At 35.6% G+C, this 25,225-nt stretch overlaps 1 protein-coding gene across 2 annotated transcripts in view; it reads left to right on the top strand.

The window, feature by feature from the left end:
• Positions 1-365: 365 nt before the first annotated feature.
• Positions 366-25,225, top strand: part of LOC132277322 (uncharacterized) — a 59,859-nt gene continuing 34,999 nt past the window's right edge. For both annotated transcript variants that reach the window (XM_059779166.1, XM_059779165.1), the window contains exons 1-21: positions 366-844; positions 1,418-1,502; positions 2,089-2,164; positions 7,136-7,200; positions 7,288-7,332; positions 7,429-7,529; positions 7,635-7,776; positions 8,383-8,444; positions 8,521-8,594; positions 8,681-8,751; positions 10,503-10,590; positions 10,696-10,768; positions 10,857-10,952; positions 11,679-11,787; positions 12,278-12,371; positions 12,456-12,539; positions 12,635-12,791; positions 13,050-13,246; positions 21,612-21,656; positions 24,310-24,338; positions 24,456-24,577. In XM_059779166.1, coding sequence (XP_059635149.1) covers positions 478-844; positions 1,418-1,502; positions 2,089-2,164; positions 7,136-7,200; positions 7,288-7,332; positions 7,429-7,529; positions 7,635-7,776; positions 8,383-8,444; positions 8,521-8,594; positions 8,681-8,751; positions 10,503-10,590; positions 10,696-10,768; positions 10,857-10,952; positions 11,679-11,787; positions 12,278-12,371; positions 12,456-12,539; positions 12,635-12,791; positions 13,050-13,246; positions 21,612-21,656; positions 24,310-24,338; positions 24,456-24,577 — 2,182 coding nt within the window. In that variant the 5' untranslated portion in view covers positions 366-477. The remainder of the gene's footprint in view (positions 845-1,417; positions 1,503-2,088; positions 2,165-7,135; positions 7,201-7,287; positions 7,333-7,428; positions 7,530-7,634; positions 7,777-8,382; positions 8,445-8,520; positions 8,595-8,680; positions 8,752-10,502; positions 10,591-10,695; positions 10,769-10,856; positions 10,953-11,678; positions 11,788-12,277; positions 12,372-12,455; positions 12,540-12,634; positions 12,792-13,049; positions 13,247-21,611; positions 21,657-24,309; positions 24,339-24,455; positions 24,578-25,225) is intronic.

The raw sequence follows: 25,225 nt of genomic DNA, 5'->3' as shown, positions 1-25,225 counted from the left end.
GAATGGTGCGAATAGTAATTGAAAAAAAATAGTAGTTGTGTAAAAAAAAATAGCATTTTGCATAAAATGCATCATTAGAGCAAAATTCCTAAAATATAGAATTATGACACTAACACTGTCAAAATATAGATTTGACATTCGAATTTAACATTTTAACATTCAAGATGCTCTTAGGCATCTAGAGAAGACAATGTTTCATACGTGCTTAATACTTTAAGAAGTTACGAGGCACAGTAAGTGGTGCATCTGATCTGCGTGATCACATCTTTAGTATGCTTTTAAAACCTACTTATATATATATATATATATATATATTATTTTGGTACAAAGAAATCTACATCTTACATGATTAAGAAGTACAAAGCATCCCGCCAAAATGTCACCGACCGCAATTGGTAAAATCTTCAAAATCAGAAGACATACTCCGCTAGAAGATACTAGTAGTGGTAGAATAGTTGTACTTCTCAAAATAACACCATGGGGACTCATTCCATGGATTCGGCAACCAAAAAGCTGAGTAACCCAAACCCTAGAAATCCCAAAAACGTGCATCACATCGGAGGAATCCCAGTTGAATTTCCATACCAACCGTACGGATCTCAGCTCGCATTCATGGGTAGAGTCATCTCAACACTGGATCGAGCACAGAGAGACGGTCACTGTCACGCGTTGCTCGAATCTCCCACCGGTACCGGAAAATCACTCTCTCTCCTTTGCTCTGCGCTCGCTTGGCAACAGAACCACAAACGCTCCAACAATCTTTCTCACTCAAAGCCTGCTCCTGAGGCCTTCACCGATCCTCTTGCTTATGGGGGCGGTTTTGTTCCTGAGACAGAGTCTTTAGGTAGGTGTCCATTTTGATTTCTCTAGGTTTCATTGATTGATTACCAATAAAATACTCATGAGAAAAGATATATTATTTCTTTTGAATACCAATTGTCATGCAGTTTTCCCAAACCCGAACTTCAACATTAGAGATTGTTCTTCCATTTATTCTCTTTCATGTTTCTGTTCTTCTCTTCTGTTGCTAATTTGTTATATGTTGATTTGGCTATACACCACATCGATTCTTAATAAGTTGATAGTTGTACGAATTTCACTTTTTTTTCCGGAAAAGAATTGTTCTTTATAAAATGTCTGATGCAACACTGAGTTTCCATATATTTTGGGTTTATGTTTTTTGTTTGGTATGGTGAGTTCTGTGACAGTTGACCCACCGCCAGTTATTATATTTTGTGGGATTGCCATTTCAAGGGATGTTTTTCATTCATTATTGAAATTTTAAACTTGGAGGAGCATAGAAAACAAAAAAGAAGGAAAAGAAAAGGGTAATACGAAAGCTCTTAACCTGTTGCCATATCAATTGGTCAGATTATTTATATTTAACAAGGATTTTCTTTGGGTTTGGGTGTTTCAGCTTCAGGAACTCAAGAGCCAGCTCCATCAAAGTCAAACGGCAAGAATCAGAAGAAAAAGATGATACCTACCATTTTGTATGCATCGTAAGTTTTATTATTCTGGCTTTGCTATGATCATCTCTTCTGGAAAAATATGGAAACTAGAAGTCCGGAACCTTACATGCTGGGAAATGTTTTAAGAGGTTCGCTGCAGACATCATCATATCACATAAACATTGTTGATATCAAATTGTAGTATTGTACTTAGCTGTTTTTAACAGCATAATCTTTGAATTTCATAATTACATTTAAGCAAATGAGTTCTCTTAAATTGTATCCTTTTTATTTATTTTTATTTTTTTGTACAAGTTTGTCTAACATGTTGGAAGTATTTAAGAATTAATTGATTCATTTGGCACAATCACATGTAACGTTATGCTCGTATATTTTCAGCTTTTCAGTATCTTAACATGATTGCATTGAAGAATTAAAACCACTGTCACAAACGCTTCTTTTCAACATTCAAGTAAAGATATATAGTGAGCAAGGATGAATTCAGATGAATAAGATACTGGAAATTGTTGTCCCTATATAGGCCTTATTATTAATATTATTTTTTGATAAATGGATAATTAGATGCCTTATGTTGCTTGCACTTTATTAATTTATGGTTTTCTGTATGTTATTTAAGGAGGACACACTCACAAATTGCTCAGGTGATCAGGGAATACAAGAAAACAGCCTATCGGGTACCAATGGCAGTTTTGGTAGGTCCATCCCCATTTTTGAAACCAACTTCTTTTTACCCTTTTCTAGCCTTAATTCTTTTTTTTTTTTTTCCTTTCAAATTTTGATGAATTTGATCTTTGAGAATCTCCATATTCTATCTCAATGGTAATGGTTTACATGTTCATATTTCACTTAACACCTGCAATGGAATATTAATGCATGCTTACGATTTTTCACAATTATCTTGTGAATATGCCAATAGTTATAGGGTATCTGGTTGAAATTATGGAAAAACCTTTATAAACATATAACTGTCCTGTATATGCGTGTATATTGCACTCACAAACATTGTATAAGCTACACATACATTCATGCACATAATAACGCGATGGCTTGGGTGGTTGTAATACATTGAAATTTAAACATTAACAATTCGAGAAGTCAATTGTGAGACTTTTGTGCAACTCTGTGCAAATAAATTTAATGTGTCTGAAAAACGTCGTGATTGTTGATATGTATTCAGGGCAACCTGAATCGACCTATTTACTTGGTTAATTTTCCACTCTAAAATTGTTCTTATATAATCATTATGTCCTTAATCCAACTGAAAGCAAATAAATTAAATTGGAATAAATTGGGGATACTACTAAAAAAAGGAATGAATTGGGGAGAGTACTTTTATGTCATTTTACTTTATAAGGATATAATATTTTTTTGAATAAGTAATAAGGGTATAATATTACGAAAGAGCAATCCCATTTTGTTTTGGAAGTGCTTAGTCATTGTTAGGTTGATTACAAATTCATGGTTATTTTTGTTCGGTTGGATGTTCCTTATACATTATTAGAGTGTTTTTAATTTCCTAGACATTGCTAAGGTGCATCTGATATGCTACTAGATGTCTTGCAAGGGTATATTGGTCATTTTAGCCATTGGGGATAAAGATTTGGGGAGGCAATACTTGACATGACATACTAACACTACATAAAATAAGTAGGTTTGGGTTTGTCTTAATCGTATCGACCTGAATTGACACATTAATTAAACAAGTCTTGTTCTACCCACTAGCCCGTCTATAATCGATTAGGCCCGTTTAACTAAATGTGTCGGATAAATGTGTCATGTTCGTGTTAGAAACGAACCGTTTAACTTAATGTGTTTGATAACTGTGCCATCTTCATGTGAGAAATGACTCGTTTAACGTTATCCATTTAATAATCACGTCATGTTCGTGTCAAGGTTTTTTTTGACACGAATAGTAATCATATTGAGTTCATGTTGATCCACACAACAGGATAGCCATGTCACGACACGAACAGGACACACCAACACAAATTGCCACCCTTAGTAAAGATGGACTTCTAGGAAATATATAGGAATTGAATCATGGTTATCAAAACATAACCTGGATCCTAGGATCATACAGCTGTTGTCATGATCATCATCCTTGCCTTTATCCCATATAGATGGGGTCGGCCTCTTGAATTCTCTTTTTCGATTCTTTTTCTATCACACACCATATCTTCTCTTAATTTAATTTTTTAAAATTGTTTTTAATTACTTCATACAGTCCTATGATCTAAAACCATCCAATCAATTTGGATCATTTGAAAAATCACAGTGGTAAAATTGTGATAGGATCGTTCAGGATTGATCATAGGACCATAGTACAATTGTGCCATAGGAAATGATATATTTTTAGGATTGCCATATGATCGTGTGTGAGGTTTATTCATGATCATTCATGTATGAAAGAAATCCAATTACATGTTTTTACTTTCATAGTACTTGAAATATTTGTAAAATGGATTAATTTCCGACTTTTATCAAATATACTCCATGTTATAACAAATGTAATTGATACTTGGTTTGTTAACTACCATCTACTCCAAAAGCTTAAGCTGTTAGAGAGGGTGTAACTTAAATATATAAATCCTTCAATAGGCCCTGTCACGTTTGGCCTTCTTTTGGTTCAACACATGTTGTTCAATTTTTTTTTTTTAATCAAGGTGACAGTGAGATTTGAACTCAAGAGCTTTGGCTCTGATACCATGTTAATTACCATCTACTCCAAAAGCTTAAGCTGTTAGAGAGGGTGTAACTTAAAAATATAAATCCTTCAACATGGTTGATTGTGTTAGAATTTTCTTGGTTTGTGTTATTAAAATGTGATTTTGGTATCATAAAACATGCATTTTGATAAGTAAAAATACGAATAAAAGGATTTGAACCTTTACCTTGTACAAGCTCACTTGCAAATAATTGCATTGCATTAGGGTTTTACTTTGTGTGCTACATAATCAAATATACTTGCATGAACTGTGCACCCATTGATGTTCCACACATTTGTAATAAATTACCATTTTTTCTTGAATTATAATTTTTCTATTTTGTTATGTGTTTTATATTTGTTCCCTATCTATTTTAAGAATTCTTAAATATAAATTTGGTTTTATTTTTTTATTTTTTTTTCTCACTTTGTAGGATCTTAAGATGCTCAATCAGATCTTACTATCAGATCCCCTAGTTGATCCAATGTAGGATCTCGATCTTGGCAACCTTGGTTTGAGTGCTAAATTATGAAGTTGCCTATGTCCTTGCAACAAACAAGAAAAGTGCCATCGCCATAAAGACAATACTGATAACCTTTCTATTCTTTTGATCCAATTTTTATATGGTTGGCCAGTGCTCAACCACCTTCTTTTTAGGGCTACTATTTTCCCTTCGTACTCTATTGATACTTTGATAAACCTTACCACCATCCTATCCGTAGTAAAAATAGCGGCCATAAAATCCTTAAACCTAGTAGGGGCCTCTCTTGCTGAATAGTAATAGATACTGAAGTCCTTGCCTATATTACTTTTTGAATAAGCTAACCTTATGTCATCAATGTCCTTATCCTCCAAAGAACACTCATAAACCACATGGCCAGTGCCTTGTTGAAATGGCTTGTACCAACAATGTCCTCCAAGTCAATCCGATAAGATAACTTCCTCAAAGCTAGGGAGGAATTTTTGGGATTGATTATATGTTTTACTTTTGGGAGAGTCGCATGAATTCACTTTGGAGATAGCTTAGAAGTGAGGGTATGATTGTAGGACATGAACTATGGAAAATCAGGATTACAGTAGAGAGACATTTGTTTTGTGAAGCATAGTTGCTAATTGAGCAACTTTGTTTGCTTTCACCATGTGGGAAATGACTATTGGCCATTCTGGTTTGTTGCTACCTTATCATCACCTTCCTTCCTCTAACAAGTAGGATTTTTCACTTTATAGGTTAAGCTTTCCTTTTGAGAACTCTCGGAGACATTTTTGTACAGTTTTAGCAATAAAGTCGATTCCAAATTGGATGCGTTTGCAATAACACAATATAATGTGTTCCTACTGCTATATAACATAATTTATTTGGTTTTTATATAGCCTCCCGTCACAATTCTAGAGTTTCAACTTGCTTAGCTAAACCTATGCAACACCACGGTCTTAATCCTCACTTGTCAAGACCCCTTGGTCTCTGGGGTAGCCTGTGCCAATGTTCACCCGCCCATGCATCTTGCTTAGTGTCATAGTGGCCTTGATTGCTCACTCATGCATACTTAGTCATGACACTTTTTGACAAGAGAATGAGAACTATATTATAATTCTATATGAGTACTTGTTACAGATGAGGAGATTGATGGGAGCAAATGACAATAATGAAACTCCAACCTTCTGTACAGTTTTTTTATTTTCTTAAAGGAAAATTCTAGAATATTCAACAGAAATTTATATTTGCACATCTCTTTAAAACCTACATTCTAGAATGTTCTACCCAATTCATTAAACACCACCTGGCTATATTTTATTCAGGAATATTCCAGACTACCTACAAAACCTATGCCACTTTAGAAGACTCTAGACACTTGACAAATAGATATACTGTGCAGTTGCCCAATAAGCGTACGTGTAGCACCTGTGTAGCCTAATATCCAGATTCAATTTTGAAATCCTTGGATTTTTTGCATTATATAGACTTTCCATGCTACTATATTTGAGGTCATTACCTTGTGATAGTTTGCCGATGCAAGGGTTGTCCAAATGCATATCTAGGCTTTATCATGATTTGCACAAAGTTGCTGTTTTCAAAACTTGGGGATTTCATGTTTTGCAGACATTTGGCAGCCCAAGCATTTTGCTATTGTATCAAACAATGGCTCCTACTTTTCATACTCTACAGAAGGATGAAATTAGTGACTCGACATATACTTCTAGAATAATTTTATGACAATCATATGAATCATTGTTTACTCTGCTACAATTCAGTACTTTGTAGCACTCACATCGATTCAGAAATTTGTTTAATCACAGGGGTTGTTTACGAACCTTACCATTGCTGAAGCATGTCTGTTTTTCTTTTATCTACCCTGACATGCCTTTTCTTTTGTTTATCAGGCCATTGAATGTGCTTTGATGATGTAGTTGTGCACTATCTTTGGTCTTCATAGTAGAGTGTGTTTCTTATGAGCATGTTTCCATTGGTAGATGATTAGCATAAGAAATCAAGTAGTTCCCTTCTTTTGGAATTTTTAAAATTTTTTATTTTTATTTATTTTTTATTTTATTTTTTTTATTAGATTATTTGTAGTTGAATAAGGATGAGGAGTTCAAGTAGGTCATATTTTTTAATGAAAAATATTTGTTTTGCTTACCAGATTAGTTGATGTTATTAAATGTATAGTTTCGAAAAGCAAAACTTAACTGCCCTTCCATTTAAGTACTGAGATAGGTTAAAAGGGTGGAGCATTGTGCTCGTGTTTTATATTTTTACCGGTAAGGACCATAAGGTAAGAAAGTCTGAGATGATTCTATGCTAACAGTCAACTGCCATTTGAAAGTATTAATTCTTTTTCCTTTTCTTAAACTTTCAATTGGTGTTGATACACATCTTCTCAAATTCTTAGTCATTTTGTCCTCATTGAAGTTATTTTAGAGATGTAGTTATTGTTCACTGATTGTCTTTTCATCTTTCAGGCATCACGGAAACATTACTGTACAAACACACATTTACGTGGGGGAGATAATATTGACGAGCAATGGTTCTTTTTTTTAACCTCAAAAGAATTATTTGTTTACATTTTCTTTTCTTTTCTTTTCATGCTAATACATGTGGCTGGAAAATCCAGTAAGCTGCTTCTGAAGAACCCGGAAGTAGGATGCTCAGAATTCAAGTAAGTTCTTTATCTATATGTATGCTGCAGTCTTTGGTTCTGCTGTAGTGTAAATAGTCATAAGCCAATTATTTATTTATTTATTTTCTTAAACAGAAATGTGCATAAAGTCAAAGGTCATCCATCTCTTCAGAAAGGAGGATGCCATGAGGCTCATGATATTGAAGATCTTGTGAAAGTTGGGCAAGTTGTGAAAGGTTCATATATATGTATATATTAAAATTTAATATTTTTAAACTAAAGGTTTTAATGCTGTTATATATATATATATATGTAATCTTTATTTTTATTTTTTATTTCAGGTTGTTCATATTTTGCCGCACTTTCTATGGAAGATGATGCACAATTAGTTTTCTGCCCCTACAGCTATATCATGAATCCAGTCATTAGGAGAGCCATGGATGTAGATATCAATGGGGCCATTGTTATTCTTGATGAAGCACAGTATGCATTCCACCTCTCATTTTTGTGCTGGAGATTATCTTATTATTATTTTCCAAACCTCAGCAAGGTTGCTGAGAAAATGCAGGGGGTTAAAATATTACCCCCTCCGTCCAAAATAATTATCCATTTTGGGGAATAGAAGTTTTTAAGGGACACGCAATTAATGTATTGTTCCCTTTTAAAATTACTAAGTTATCCTTTCAAGTTTGAATATAAATATAATCAAGTTGGAAGTTTTATAAAACTTCTAGGGCATTCATGGAAAGATGTGAAATATCTTGTTTGAACTTTTTAGGTGGGACAAGTATTTTAGGACTTCCCAAAAAGGAAAGATGAACAACTAAATTGGGACGGAGAGAGTAAAAGTGTTGATTGATACTTGTCATTAAGTGCAAGGTGTCAATTTAAAAAATGAATGCTCAACATTGTTGCTGGGGTGTGTGTGTGTGTGTGTGTGTGCATTTCATAATTGTATTAGGCAATTGATAGAAGCTTGTAGTATCAGTGATCCTGAGTAGTCAGTTGGTTTCAAACTTTATCTGTATATATAAATTTTGGCACAGATTTGTACAATATAATTTCTAAATTACTTACATTTATTTCCAGCAATATAGAGGACATGGCTCGTGATGCAGGTAGTATGGATCTTGAGGAAGATGTTTTGCTTCGTAAGTGCAAGCCTATTACTTCTTATTAATTAAATTTATTGATATATCTCTTATTGTTTTCATGTCTTATGGAAAGAATTGCAGACAGAACTCGGGCAACTAAGTCTTTTTGATGCCATGATTTACCAACCTTTATATGAAATGACTCAGGTAATCATTTTCAGTCAGTGCACTTCCTAATGGTTGAGGCCGAGACTTCTATCAACAATTATCAGTAACAATTGTAACCTGTGTAGGACATCATGAGTTGGATTGGAAGGAGGAAAAATACCTTAGAAAAGCGTGGATTTCAGCATTACTTCTCATGGTGAGTTATTTTAGGTAATTTGTTGATCTCTATTGGATAATAGTATTATAGACTAAAATCACTCCTGTCATATTCTCATATCAATATTCTGTCAAGGAGTAATTTAAGGGTTCCTATAATAATATTCTCCAACAGTGCTATAATTAAAAACCATTTATTGACATTTGATCACTTGTAAATGTCTGAAATCAGTACCACTCATTGTTTTTTGTTTTTGTTTTTGATGCTAATCTTACTTAACATGTGATTCGCTAAACAATAATTATCAAAATGAGAAAAGCTTTTTCCCAATTACTTGGGGTAGGTTACATGAATCCTATTCTTCCATTCCGCTCTACCTAATGCCATAGCCTCAATCAAACCACATGTTATCATATTTTTCTTTACTAACTCTACTCACGTCAATTTTGTTTTTTTTCTTCTCCTAGCATTACCCTCGATCTGGACCATGTCTCTCTTTCTAACTGGAGTACTCGGTGTTCTTTGCAAATGTCCAAACCATCTTAATCAAATTTCTCTCATTTTATCTCCAATTGGTGCCACTTCAGCCATCCCGTAAATGTGTTTTAAACCAATGATGTATTATTGTCATATATTTACCTCTTATGGTCTTACCCTTGGTATTATATATTATTTAATCTTTCAAGTTCTTATTTTTTTTTATAGGAATTGGGATTACTCGATAATGTTGGTAGACAAAATGCATGCCCCAATGTACCTTCGCTTGCATATCACTTTTTTGCAAGAGATTAAGTGGTAGTGGGATGCATTCCTCTCCCTCTGTCCATGGAGTTTATGTATAATAATTTCTTTTATTTCTCTCTTACACTATAGTATAATGTATTGATTACTTTTAATTCTATATCTTTTATCTAGTAAATAGTCGAAGAAATGTGTAAGTAGTCCCATATTAGTAGGGACCTTCCTCCCCCTCTTTCCATGTGGATTTATGGCAAATACCATACACCTGCTTTTTATAACCATTTAATTTGAATCGTCATCAGTTGTTAGTTGTTGCAATTCATATATTACTGCGACAAAAATACTTTTGAATAAAATAAAATAAAATATAATTTGATTACTCTTCTTTTTATCCTTCATCCTATATATATATATATATATGTATGTATATGCTCTCTTATTCTCGGTCTATCCATCCTATCTTTATGTCTTTTTTTTCTCATCCCATTCATCTATTTCTCCCTCCCTTTTCTTCTGGCCCCATCTCATCTTCTTATTCCCATCTCCATCTTTCTTTTGGGTCCTGTATCAAGGATTCACAAAGTAAAGGGAAGCTAAGACAAACATAAGAAGCTAGAGGTTATAATGTGTTTTTGTTGTGCAAAGTGTTAAAAAACTTATGATAGGCCGTATATAGTTATCCAACATGTTGTAAGCTCTGTGTTTCATTTAAAAAATATCTTGATTACAACAATGTAGTAAAAATCAAGATACTCTTCCCCAATTTCTGGCGTGTGGGAATTGCAAAATAAAGTTGTCCAACATTGTTCTCTCTCCCTCTCGTTACTTTTTATTTTTCCATGTTTAAAGTTGTGGCAATATCTTCAGAATATTTTATTAATAATTTTTGTTGTGAATTTAGAATGACCACTAGCGAATTTTGCAGTTTTTAACTCATTTTTTTGGGTTGTTTATCTGTCAACAACTTCAAATTAGATGTTTTTGTTTGCTCCTTGTATTGATAAACAGGGTCTTTTCTATGAGACATTTGTTTAATTATTATTTTCTAGTTGGACCGGTGATAAAGCTTTAAAAGAGCTGCAAGAAGCTAACATTTCACAGCAGTGCTTCCCAATCTTGCAAGAATGTGCGACAAAGGTAATATTCTAATGAGTTCGCACTTTCTATCTAGCAATTGTAGTGGTTGAATACTTAATTTTTCTTTTTTTGGCTTTGTTATTTTTATTCTCTCATTTTCTTAAGGCGATCAAAGTTGCTTCAGATGCAGAGCTGGATGTAGCACATTTAAGTGGCATGTCAGTAACAACATTGGAAGGTACTTATGTTTCATGTCTACAAATTTCAGACTTATCTATTGATTAGTAAGCTTCTAATATAGTAGTTGACTGTCTATGATCACACAGGGTTGTTCTCTTCGCTTAATTACTTCTTCTCGGGAAATGGACTTCATATTTTTGATTATCAGCTTGTATTACAACGTTGTGTTAAAAGCGGTGCTGGTAAGTGGTATGGTGTTGTTTTTCAAGTCTAATTTCTTTAAGATACTGACAGGGAAAGAAACTCAGAAGTTATTAATATTTAATTCCTCTGTTGATATGAAATCTCCAGTCTGTCACTCTGTTACTCTTATTAAGGAATTAAAAAGACTTATCTTCTAAATTATGCCTGAAATGTTCAGAAAGAGTTGAAGTATTGTTTTAGGATGGACAATTTGTCACTGTATGAAAAGCAGAAGTTAGGGTCTGGTTATTGCATTCCCTGTTACAAACATCATAGTTTTACCAAGAATACCATATTATAGACGGCACCTGAATTGTTGTACAGTAAAAAGAAACATTGTCTATTAGGATATATTCAAATGCTAAAAGTCAATATGTATTTGGAGTTGTTTGTCTAGAGTCTTTAACATGCTGTTGAAGTGAAGGACTAAAATTTTTCAGTAGGGATTTTAGTAAATGACTTATACAATGTTATAAAGCCAACACTTGCAAGTTACCCAGAAAATAAATGAAGAAATAAAAGATTAGTTATGTGATAAGACAAGTAGAAGCAAGATTGAAAGAATATGAAGGCTATGTTGGCTTCGATGCATATCTTCTTATCTTCATTCCATTCAATGCTCATAGTATCACCTTATACACCTGAATTCATGTTTGATCTATTATACCATTCCAATTATAATTACTGCTGTTGTTGTGAATGTTGTATTTTTATGCAACATGCAGGAAATGCTGCTGGGGGCTGGACACATACTCTTAGTTTATGGTGCTTGAATCCAGCAATTGTCTTCAGAGGTGTTGCAGATCTTTCTTTGTCTGTGATTCTAACATCTGGGTAAGTATAGGCATATTGGTATAAATACTGTCAGAGCTTGTCTAATATTCCTTAACTATTGTTGCACTAAGACACGTGCCTGCATATGAAAACTTGTGCTCTTCTTTTGTCCACTATCTTCATAGCAAGTGTACCTATTAACCCAGTAGAACTTATATAGGATCAATATTCAATCTTCTAAACCCATCATGTTCTTTCTAAGCTCTTATCATTTTTCAGTACACATCATTTGTTTTTATGGTTCTTGCTAAGTTGTGGCATCTGTTTTCCACTCGAATCCCACCATCCCGGCACATACACTAACCTCACATGGAAGGTAGATGATGTGTATGATGTCTCAAATCATGCTACAACTTACAGAAAGTTCAGTGTTCTGTTCACAGTGATTTTTACACTTGTACTTTGCTTTCTCTTCTCTCCCTCCACAAATTGCATTTACTGCATTCCCCAAAGTAGTATCTTACACTTTTTGCTCACCCCTTCTTTACAGGACTCTATCACCAATGAACTCATTTTCATCTGAACTTGGGGTTCAGTTTGGAACTTGTCTTGAAGCTCCACATGTAATAGATGTTGAATCACAGGTGTGGGTGACATTTTTTAAGGGCTTATTTGTTGAAATTTATTTTATTTTTTCTCTTTAAAAAATGTTTACATTTTTGCTGTAGCTGTGGGCTGCCATAATCTCCACTGCTCCAGGCAATTATCCATTAAATGCTAGTTACAAGACAGCCGATGGGTTTTCTTTCCAGGTATTATGGCATTTGCCAATTTTTTTTTTTTGATTGACTAAGATGAGGAATTCTTTCTCATATGTAAATGAGTTGTCGTTGTACTCTTTGTGAAGGATGCACTTGGCACATCTTTAGAAGAAATATGCAAGATAGTTCCAGGTGGCTGTCTAGTATTCTTTCCCAGCTATAAGCTGATGGAGAAACTATGCAGTCGTTGGCATGAAACAGGTCAATGGTCTCGATTAAATGCTCGAAAATCCCTTTTTGTTGGTATGAATTCAATGTCCCTCTCCTTGTACATCAATTCTTCATGTAGTTGAGCTTGTTGCATAGCAAATCTCTTTTTTGGAACTATCACTAAAGATCATCTGACTTTTTGGGTGTATGGTAGGCCTTCTTTATTGATGTTGTAGGACCTTCCTTGCCATTCAAATCTCTAGCAATTGATGCTTTGATGTCTTATCGCTGTTCTTCCTTTGTTGAACTGAGCAAGCTAATATATTTTGTGGGTTTTTGTGGGTTGATTAGAACCAAGAGGAGGAAACCAGGATGAGTTTGAGGCTGTTTTGAAGGGTTATTATGATTCAATTCGTCAAGGCAATAAACTTGCTAATGGGAGAAAGAGAGGGGTTAAGAAAATGGATCTTAACAAGCTCAATGCAACGCAGTGCACAGAAATTTCTAAGAAGGAAGGGGCTGCATTTCTTGCAGTTTGCCGTGGAAAGGTATATTTATTGAAGTGAACTTAGTCAATAATTTTGTCTTGTACTATCACTTCCATTATAAAATGTGTTAACAGCCATCTACTCCAAAAGCTTAAGCTGTTGGAGAGGGTGTAACTTAAATATTTATATCCTTCAACACACCCCCTCACGTGTGGCCTTCTTTTTGGACCAACACGTGGTTTTCAGTTCTTAATTAGGGTGACAGTGAGGTTTGAACTCGAGACCTTTGGCTCTGATACCATGTTAACTACCCATCTACCCTAAAAGCTTAAGCTGTTGGAGAGGGTGTAACTTATATATTTATATCCTTCAACAAAATGTAAATAAGCAAATGGTTTTGTACTGGTGTATAGCAGATAATTTCAGTAGGGTTTGTGAACCTCTTCTTTATTTTTGTATTTTTTTTTCTGCATTTCAAATTCAGTCAAGGTTGATGCTGCCATGACCATTTTGGTCTTTGTTGTCATTTTCTCATTGGAATTGATGTTTGTATACTTCAGATATTTTTGAGTGATTTTTCACATGTCATCTCCTCAGATAAAAAAAATCAGAAACCAAGAGTCATAAACTCAAAAATCAATAGACTAGTTGATCCTTTTACTTCAAAGAAAATTGTGGACAATAATGGACTAAAGCAGCTTGAAATTGATCACATAGATCAATCTCTGCCAGTTCAATAAAGATAAAATTTTGTGTCTGAGGTCAGAGTCTTGTATCTTTTCTGATGTGGCATGCACTTAGTATATCTTGAAATGTGGCTGTATTTCTGATGTAAAATCCTTATGCAATATCATTTTCTCAAACTCTGACTTCTAAAATTTATAGGACCCTTTTGTCAATATAGAGTCCCCTTTCCTGTAGATAGATATTCGATGCCTTACCACCTAGGAAGCACGGACATGCCTAAAAGGGCAAAGAATCCATGTCGGACAAGCCAAAAAATGTGTCTTAATTTTTTTGAATATTCGGACACAGCACGGACACGCCGTGGACACCTGTCGGACACGTCATGAATACGTGTCCGACACGCATGTCCCATTCTTGGGGATTTACTTATATATATGTGTGTGTGTGTGTGTACTTTTTTTTGGAGATAAGTAATGCACTTGGGGATTTTAAGAAAGTTTTAGAAAGAAAGCTCTGTTGAAGTGTAAATATGAGGAGTTTAATAGCTTTCGGTAATATTATGGTCATTACTAACTAAGCCCTTGTTCTTTTTCTAACAAAACCCCAATCCTCTTTGTTTCATTGTTTTTTTCTCTTTCTTAACCCTCTTTTTATCATTCTTTCTTTTTCCCAGCAAAACACAATTATTTTCATTATTGTTAATAAAAAATTATATTACTCTTAATTTCTTAAAGGACAACATCATATATATATATATATATTTATTATTCGCCGTGTCCTTGCCTTTTCCGTGTCCTAATTTCTTATGATTTGCTGTGTCAAGGTGTCCGTGGCATGTCATATCCGTTTCCGTGCTTCTTAGCTTACCACTATCAACATGTAAATGATTCTTTTAAGCCTAAATAACTATTCCTAATAACAGCTACTTCAGCTTTTTGCATAAGTGAACCAACTCTTTAGAACATTTATCTGTATGCACATGCACATCTATCTCCTACAATAACTAAGCTATTGAAAGGATGTTTCTGTTGACTTTAAGAGATAATCAAACCAAGAGTAAAGTATAAGAAGATGAGGAAGAGAAGAAAGAGGAGGAGAGAAAACGAGAGAGAGATGGGGAAAAAAAGAAAGAATGAAAGAATACTTTCATCCTTCCACCACATTCTATTTATACTAACAAGTTTCGGAAATTACACATAAGCACTCAACATTATATAAGTAATAACAAATAAGCCCCTGACAACACTCCCCCTCAAGCTGGGCATGCTGGTGTAAAGATATCTATCATGCCCAGCTTGACTAACATATTTTGCAAGCAAGTCTTGCTCACACCCTTAATTAAAACATCAACAGTCTGATCATGTGTGTTGACGTATGGAGTACAAATCAGCCTAAGACGAAGCTTCCTTGATGAAGTGTTGATCGACTTCAATGTGCTTTGTCCTGTCATGTTGAACTGGATTGTTGGCAATGCTAATAGCAGTTTTGTTGTCATAATACAACTTCATTGACTTGCAAACATGATAACCCACCTCATCCAATATAGTTTGTAGCCATAACAACTCACAAACTCCATGTGCCATGGATCTGAACTTAGCCTCTGCACTAGATCTAGCTATTACAGATTGTTTCTTGCTTTGCCATGAAACGAAGATTACCTTCAACAAATGTGCAATATCCTGAAGTAGATCGTCGATCTTACCCTGCTTAATCAGCATCATTATAGGCTTCAACATGCAAGTGGCCATGATGGCCAAACAATATCCCATTGCCGGGTGAACCCTTGAGGTAGCGAAGAACATGATGAGCTGCCTCAAGGTGAGGTGTACGTGGAGCATGCATAGCTGAAATCTTCCCACATCATCTAATAGGTCTCCATCCACATCATTAAGCGTATGGTTCTGCTCAATGGGAATATCAATAGGTCTAGCTTCAAGCCTGCCAGTTTTAGCCAACAAATCTAACACATACTTCCGTTGAGAAATGAATACCCCTTTCTTGGATCTGCACACCTCGATGCCAAGAAAGTAAGTTAATGATCTGAGGTCTCTAACCTCGAACTTTGTGCCCAAGAATGACTTTATTCGACTCATCAACATGTACAATAAGGGCAGTGGTGTAACCATGGTGCTTCTTGATGAAGAGATTATGATCTGCCTGACTCTGTGTGTACAATACTCTTTTTCACAGTAGTGCTGAACCTCTCAAACCAAGCACGTGGCGATTGCTTTAACCCATACGAGGCTTTATTTAGCTTGCATACTAAATTCTGACCATTGGTGGGTGGCATAGTCATATACACCTCTTCCTTCAAGTCACCATGAAGGAAATCATTCTTTACATCCAGTTGATGTAAAGGCCAATTCAAATTAGTTGCCAAAGAAAGAAGGACAAGTATAGAGCTATGTTACTTGGACTCGTCGTTTCCGGCGAGGGTGTCCATGTCGACACGACACGGACACGGACTCGGACTCGGGATATGCGTCTGACCTTGTACGGTCAAGATCGGACACGGCTGTTGAAGAAAACCCTTATTTCAGTGGTCGTAAATTGTGGACGGAAATTATTGGTTTCGCCGCGATTTTCAGGAAAGGGGTTTTGGAAAAGACCAGGAATCTTCACGCGTTGGTTTTGCATAGAAACTTACCCTATTTGAAGCGTGTTGTTCACATTCTAACGCGTAAATAAATTTCAACATACAGCTGCCTGTCATTGTCATTGAGAAACGTGTGTATATATATATGGTAGTAGTATATATATATATATGGTATATATATAATAATAAATATGTGGTTAGTGGGTTACCAGTTGTAACCCACTCACCACAATTGACCGTTTGAAATAAGTGTAAATTTACATTTTTAACCTTATAATTAAAGCATTTGTTTATGATGAAAAAATTAGAAAATATTGTGTAGTACTCCGTATTAAGTTGCGTTTTTGCCTCCTCAAAAGGTCTGAGACTTCTTTTCTTTCTTCTCTCTTGTGCGTATATGTGTGTGTGTGTGGTGGGTTTTTGACAAGAATAACCCTATTTATTATTGATAAGGCAAAGACTATCATCTATGGTGGTTAAAGACTCTGGTTGTGTTAGGAGAATGATACTCACGTGGGATCTGCCTGATTCCTTCATACGGCCGCCGGCAGAGCCTCCAGACTGATGAGCACGGTGGTGCACGGTGCTGCTAGTGCGTCACTTGTGTCGCTGTTTGGAACCGGATGATCTTTGGCTTAGACTTCTTTAGTTTAGGAAACCCTAGACTGAATACGTCTTTAATCCATCTGAAAGGCCTTATGGGCTGTTTAACTTATGGGTTGGCCCATTGGTTGAGGGTTTGGCCTGCTGTAAATTCTTTCTTTCAATACAATATTACCTTATGGGCTGTTTAACTTATGGGTTGGAACTCATTTATTACTCTTCGTTTGTAAGTTAATACAATGATGTAATTTTGTACTCATGAAAAATCTTCTCCCCAATTTTATTATATTTTTTGTTTTTCCCTCTCTGTTTTTTTCAGGTTATTTAACTTATTTAACAATTATGAATTAACATCATCTCTTACTTATCTAAGTTATCTTGTTAGTTGCTGCTTGTTGCCTTATGCCATGCTTAGTTGCCTATATGATTAAATCTATTAGACTATCACTAATATGATTTTTCATTTTTTAATATTTTGTATGCCGTGTCCAAGTACCCGTGTCCGAATTTTGGACACTTTTATTCCGTGTCCCCGTGTCCTATAATTGAATAGATTGGTGAATCCGACCTCTTGACACATACCCGTGTCCGACACCCGTACCCGAGTCCAGGTAACATAGGTATAGAGTTCATCTTGGCAACTGGAGCAAATGTTTCCAGATAATCAATCCCATAGGTCTGAGCTATGAAGCACCGACATGCTTTTATGGTGCAGTGTACCAGTGTCGGACATGTGTACGACATGGACACGTGTGTCCTGGGCTTCGACATGTGTCTGACACCTTGAATACGTGTCCTGTTGTTGTTTTTGAAAAATTTGGGATGGACACGGCTCTCGACACGCCGGGACACGGCTGAAGACACACCTTCAATCAAAAGAAACGTTCTTTTTACCTTTTCTTTATAACAGAGAGAAGAAGACGATGTATGTGTGTGTGTGTGTGTGTGTGTGTGTGTGTGTATAATACACACAAGAAAAAGACCATTGAGAGATATCAGAGAGTTAAAGATTCAGAAAAGTGAAAAATATCGTTTATGGAGAGGTATAAAATTGTAAGAATGATGGAGACCTTGGGTTGAGAGAGATTAGAAAAATTAAAGATGGAGGAGTGAGGCAGGCGAAGAGAGAGGAGGTAGGTGGAAACAATAAGACGACACGTCTGAAGAGAGCGAGGAAGAGAGAAAAGGGATAAGATTTTAATATTATATAGTTTTAACACTTGTATGGTTTTAAGGATACAATTGTACTTGTTGGATATAAAGATTATCAGACCTTATGTTTTTTTAAAAGAAACATGAAATACCCGATGAGCCTAATTTAATTGAGTAATGTATTAAGAAGAAATTGAGAATTATATATATATATAATTATATTATTATTTAATTGACGTATCTTTGCCATGTCCGTGTCCTATTTTTTCAAAATTTGACGTATTGCCGTGTCCGTGTCCATGCTTCATAGGGTCTGAGTGAAGCCCTTTACTAACCAGGCTTTATATCTCTCAATTGTTCCATCTGCATGATACTTTATTGTGTAGACCCATTTGCAGCTTACTGGTTTCTTACCCCTAAGTAATGGAACAATATCCCAAGTACCATTCTTCTCAAGGGCCTTAATCTCTTCAAGCATGGCTTCCTTCTGTGGAGTTTGACTAAGAGCATCTGAAACACTTGAAGGAACAAATACAGAGGAGATACACGAAGTGAAAGCACGATATGTTGGAGATAAGGCATCATAGGATACAAAGTGTGATATGGGATGTTTTGTACAACTATGAACACCCTTACGATAGGCAATAGGGACATCAAGATCAACACGAATGCTATTGGGAAAAGAATTAGGAGTATTAATGTCAGCTGAGGAATTAGCTGGATCGATGGAGACTTTTGCTACTTGGGTGAGTCAATGACTTGTTTTGCCCTCCAAGTATAGACAATTGGCTGCTTTCTTGCCTCAAATCATTAGTGTTAGGAGGACTAGACATAGGCAACTCAGTAATAAGCTCCCTCTGAATGGGAACCTCCCCCTGAATGGGAACAGGCAAAGGAAGGGGGCATTCCCTCTGAATGGACGACGGTTTCTTTACATGAATAATAGTCTTCCTTTGTAGAGAATCTCGAGCAGTGGGAAAAAAAGGAACAAACTCAAAGAATGTAACATCCATGGAGACAAACCAATGACGAGTGGTAGGGTTATAACACCGATACCCTTTTTGAGTGGCGGAGTATCCAAGAAAGACATATCCGATTGCCTTTGGGTCCATTTTGTTCGTGTGATGATGAATGTGAACATAACAAACACAACCAAACACTTTTGGAGGGACAATAAACAAGGCAGTTTGACGGTGTAAGATAGAGAAGGGGGATTGATAGCCAAGAACCCTAGAAGGCATGCGATTAATAAGGTATGTAGTTGCTAAGGTTGCATTAGCCCAATAACTTTTAGGCACTCCCATCCCAATTAGAAGAGAATGCTCCGTTATATGATGGTGTTTTCTTTTAGTTACATCGTTCTGTTGTGATGTATTAGCATAGGAGGTTAGATGGATAAATCCCGTTATCAGCAAAAAATGAGGTAAGACCACCATACATAAACTCTCCTCCATTATCAGATCGAAGGATTTTGAGGGGACAACCAATCTAAGTATATATAGTCTTATGAATGGTTTTAAAAATGGAATGAACTTCATCTTTGGTTTCCATAAAATAAAGCCAAGTATAATGACTAAAGTCATCAACAAACACGACAAAGTAGCGAAAACAAGAAACAAAGTAGTAGATTCAGGACCCCACACATCAGAATGAACAAGCTGCAAAGGAGTTGTACTTTCATTAACACTAGTAGGATAAGAAACACGACAATGTTTGGCAAGAACACATGTTTCACAATTTAACTAAAAAGATTCAACAGAAGCAAACTGGGGAATCACATGCTTCAAAACAGGAAGAGGTAAATGACCGAGTCTATTATGCCATCGCATTAACAGATCTTTATCGACATTACTATTCCTAACACTAGACTGATTTGCAAAATAATAAGAAGTTGGTCTTGCGTTTAGCAAATACAAGCCATTGTCCTCTTGTCCGCTCCCAATCGTCTTCCCCGTGTTCAAGTCCTAAAACACACAGTGAGATGGGAAAAAGGTTACATTACAATTCAAGCCTTTTGTAATGTGATTAACAGAAAGGAGGTTATTCATAAACTTTGGAATATGAAGAATAGAGAATAAAATAAGATTAGGAGAGGCAGGAACAGTGCCCTTCCCCGCAATGGAGGTGAAGGTGCCATCGGCCACTCGAACCTTATCATTACCAGAACATAAATTGTATGAAGAGAAATCATATGCCATACCAGTCACCAAATAATGTGGAAACCTGATCTGCCGAATGAGAGGTGCCTGTCTGAGGGAAGTTAGAGGTGGAAATGGAGGCATTTTGAGCTAGCAGATGTTGAAGAGCATCAACTTCAGCCTCGGACAAAGAACTTGGTGGCCCTGAGAAGGAATGACCAGTAGAAGCAGTCTCACGCGCTACAGTATGTGCCGTAGATAACCCCCAGAATGGACCAGGCCTTGGCCTAGCATTCGCATGAGTGGGAGCTGGAGTAGGGCGATCGTGTAGAATCCAGTATGTTTCCCTAGTGTGGCGCGTACGCCCACAGTGATCACACCTCAACTTGTTTGTTATCCTGCTTCCCTCCTTTTCGAGGGTTGGGTTTGTTCTATTGTTGTGTGGCAAGAGCAGACATGGTACTTCTGGTTCAGGCTTAGTGTATTTGGGTGTAGACATAGCCTTCATTCTACTCTTCTCAGTCTAGACTTACGAAAACACATCTCTAACTGAAGTTGGTGCTGGATACTTGCCTAACATTGGCATGCTCGTATCTTGGATGCAGGCCACCCAAGAACTCATAGATTCGATTCCTTTCTTCCATAGCCCAAAATGCTTTAACATCAGTTGCACACACATGTATGTAGTCTTTGTAGTGATCCAAATCTTCCCATTTACCACATAGAGTGGTTATATGTAGCATGAGTTTGGTCTTCCTGCTTGAATCTTGAAATTTGTTTTTGGAGCTCATATAGTTTTGCAAAATTACCAATCGAGGAATTCGTCTCTTCCACAGCCTTCCATAGCTCGTTAGCTATTTTCACAAACAGAAACCCCTTGCTGATTTGTGACTGCATTGACTGCAACAACCACCTTATAACTAATACACTCATCATAAACAAAACAACAACAAAATATGTAGAGAACCACCTCTCTAACATACAAACAACTGCATCTAGAGAGATTACCGTCTTCTGAAACAAAGAAAGAATGAAAGTATACTTTCATTCTTCCACCACATTTTATTTATACTAACAAGTTTTAGAAATTACACATAAGCACCCAACATAATATAAGTAATAACAAATAAGCCCCTGACAACCGTTATAATATTAAAGAACTAAATGCTTCCCTTGATTAACTTAACACAATTATAGAACATGATTTTGGTTTGATTTTAATATTCAAAATGTCTATGTTATTTTGCAGGTTTCAGAAGGAATTGACTTCTCTGATGAAAATGCTCGAGTTGTGGTATCCTTTTTTGTCTTCATTGAAATTTAGGTGCCATTTTATTCCACCAAATTTCTTTATTAAAAAGGACTAATAGAGATTGAATATCTTATTGCCCAAACAATGACCCAAGAGGGAGATTGTTGAAATGGGTCTTTTAGCAAACTATAGGAAATTTACCTATTAAAAGCTTTGTGTTAAAATATAAACTTAATTAAGAGATTTGTGTAAAGATTTGAGAATAAATACACACTAATATAACTAAATAAACACAAAGTTAAGACTGTAGATTATTAGATTCTCTTGTTTAAACATAATAACTTAGCAAATATATATACGTAAGCTAGAACTATTTTTATCAAGTACTTAGTGTGGAAATAGATTTAGTTAAGTTAAATTACTTTTATCAAACACTTAGTGAGCAATTAGAATTTATTTAATGAGAAGGCTAAAGCAATATCTAACAGGCACAAAGTGAAAACTGTAAAATTATTTTATCCAGCATTTAGTATGCAACTAGATTTAGCAAATGAGAATGCAAATATAAGTGTAATTACTTCAAGCAACAATCTAATCAATTCCACAACACAACCTACTCAATCCAAGCATACATCCCATCCTCCTTATATATTCAAGTCAACCAAACAATCTACTTAATCCAAGCATACATCCCATCCTCCTTTGCACATTGTCATAATAATAAGAATTCTCATATGATTCATAATACGAATGTCATGAATACCATCATTTTAAAGTTCACAAGAAAATCATCAAACACTTGGTGTGCATGTAAAAATAACCAATCTAGATCTAACAAAATTCTTATGCAAGGTAAGCATAACAAGTAAAAGTAAAGAGAGAGGGGTAGAGAAATGCAAACCCCAAGAACACCGAGCATTTACATGGTCGTCTGGCACCCTCGCCTACATTAATGCCTCAAGAGCACCTCTTGAGGATCCCAATTCCACCATCTCATCTTGCAAACGCTTACATGCTCATTTTCTGGGCTCAAGGGCAAACCCCCTTTTTTTAGGGCTAAGAGAGAACTCACTCTCTTGCGGGCTAAGGAGCAAACCCTTACAATGATCTCAATAGATAGATAAGAGTTGAAGTACAACAAAATAAATCCCTTAATGGAAGCTCAAATCCTAGAGTTATCGATGAAGTATTCAAGAGAAAGCTTAACTCTAGGTTTGCAAGATGAACCACAATGAATGATATGAGAGATTAAACTCAATGGTGGTTCCTACAAGAGATGTTCTACCAAATGATATTCAAATTTAAGCTCCATGGTAGATCTTGCCTACAAGAGATATTCAAATGTATGCTAAATGGTAGGTCTCTCTCTAGTTCTCTTGAACACCCAAAAATGTCCAAGTCATTGGGTATTTATAGCCCATTTGAGAATATAGCCGTTTGTGACCATTTGGGGGCTTCTAAATCTGCCTTTTGCAAAACATGGAGGCATAGATGTGTGTCATTCTGGAAAAGTTTGCTCACAGTAAATGGCCAAAACGTGAGGGAATAGACATATGTCGATTCTTATAGATGTCATTATGACCCTGCAATAATGTACCAACTTTGGAAGGCCATAACTCACTCATTTTAAACCCAAATCAGGCCAAATTTGTGTCAAAATTGAAACTTTTATGTCTACTTCCCAACTGAATTGGTTTAACTTAAAAATTCCAACCACACTGAATGTTCAATATTTAAGTGTTATTAGGGCATGAGATTAAGTGGACTGATTTGCTTGTTTGTGAGATATGAGTCCGTTTGAACTTAAAATGAGCCTAAGTCATTCCACTAGCGACTAGGACCTTATAGTATGGTTCAATTAAGTCCAAGGCCTAGTGCTAAGAGTCTAGGGATCATTAAAATTGTTGAAATATAGAAATATGTATATATTTCAACAAAAATGATATGTATGAAGTGCATTGGGTCCTAAAGTCCACTAGTTCAAGGGTTGAGCTTTCAAATGAAGTTACTTAAAAAATAACTTAATATTATATATTAGCACTCACCCAATACTAGCCTACCCAATTCTTTGATCTTCAATGCTTTAAGCTTTGGGGTTCCATCATCATAAGGTTTGGATACACTAAAACTTTGTCATTGATCTTTGATCTTTGATTTCCATGATCATTTGGCTTCGTGAATTTGAATCTTCTCGTGAGTTCCTTTGAAGTCCAAGGCCTTTGATCTTGAATTACTTGAGTTAATAAAGAATATCTTGAAATTCACCACACTCAAGTAGAATATTAAATTCCCACATTAATAGGTTGTTATCATCAAACTACCAAGTTACTCTTGGTGTGAAACCTTGGGGTTAACAAGTCTCTTCATATTTTAAGATTGAGTTTACTGGTATCATGTGAATAAGAAGTGAGTGGCCCTAGAATTTAGTGTTACTTTAAACAACAATTCCCTAGATTGCCAAGTTACCCTTGGTGTGAAACCTTGGGGATAACACATCTCTTACTTCATATTTTCAGATTGAGTTTACTGGTATCATGTGAATAAGAAGTGAGTGGCCCTAGAATTTAGTGTTACTGTAAACAGCAATTCCCTACTTGTATTGCTGGAAGCATTTTTTCCCCTCGAAATGTGCATACTGTCTGCATTTAATTTAGATGCTTATTGACTATCACTTGTTATATCTTAACTATTTCAGATAATTGTTGGCATTCCCTTCCCCAACATGTAAGTATTCTTGGTCCCTCCCCCTCGGCCCCTATTGTTATTATATTTTTGGACAGGGGGGATAAATATCTGATTGTGTAATTCATACTCTGATAATTGTTTCAAACATGTAATCAGACATGATATTCAAGTTGCACAAAAGAAGAAATACAATGACATGTATAAATCATCCAAAAACCTTTTAAGCGGGAATGAGTGGTACTGTCATCAAGCCTTTCGAGCTCTTAATCAGGCAGCAGGTATACCCTGTCTTTGGTTTTACTTTCTGAAGTCCTTAATCAGAAGAAAGAGATTAATAAAGGGAACTTTTAAATCTAGAGTTCTTAAAAGAACTCTACTAAAATATTTATTACAGCATATTTATCTATGTATATTTGTATATATGTAAGTTTTAGTGACTCAGTCCCTGTGCAACTTTCTTTAATTAAGAATTGCTTCACCTTTAGGTAACTTCGTCTTCATGTACCTACTATATTAAATGCATGGACCTATTAAAAACAATTGAATGTAAAAGGCTCTTGTAAGCCACAAATTCTCATTAGCCATACTCCTAATTTATATTACAGAATGAATATTATATAAGTGGAAAGTAAATCAAATCACTGATCCTATGCCTCTAATAGGCACATGATGAAAATAATATCATATCAAATTAAGATCAGATCAAATCCAATCACAAAAGATACTCCCAATACAGATCAAATCCCTATATTTTCTCCCAATACTCCCCCTCAAGCTGGAGCGAAGATATCAACTAAGCCCAGCTTGCCAATACCAGAGTGAAGAGCAGATTGTCCTACTGACTTTGTGAACATATCGGCAAATTGATTAGTAGAAGAAACTAAGGAAGTATGGATAACTCCACATCGCACTTCTCCTTGAGAAAG

This window comes from Cornus florida, unplaced genomic scaffold (genome assembly GCF_030987335.1).
Source record: "Cornus florida cultivar Cherokee Brave unplaced genomic scaffold, ASM3098733v1 CherokeeBrave_3.0.0_Hap2_Chr10, whole genome shotgun sequence".
NCBI classification, from domain to species: Eukaryota; Viridiplantae; Streptophyta; class Magnoliopsida; order Cornales; family Cornaceae; genus Cornus; species Cornus florida.
This window is presented reverse-complemented; position numbering and strand designations above follow the sequence as displayed.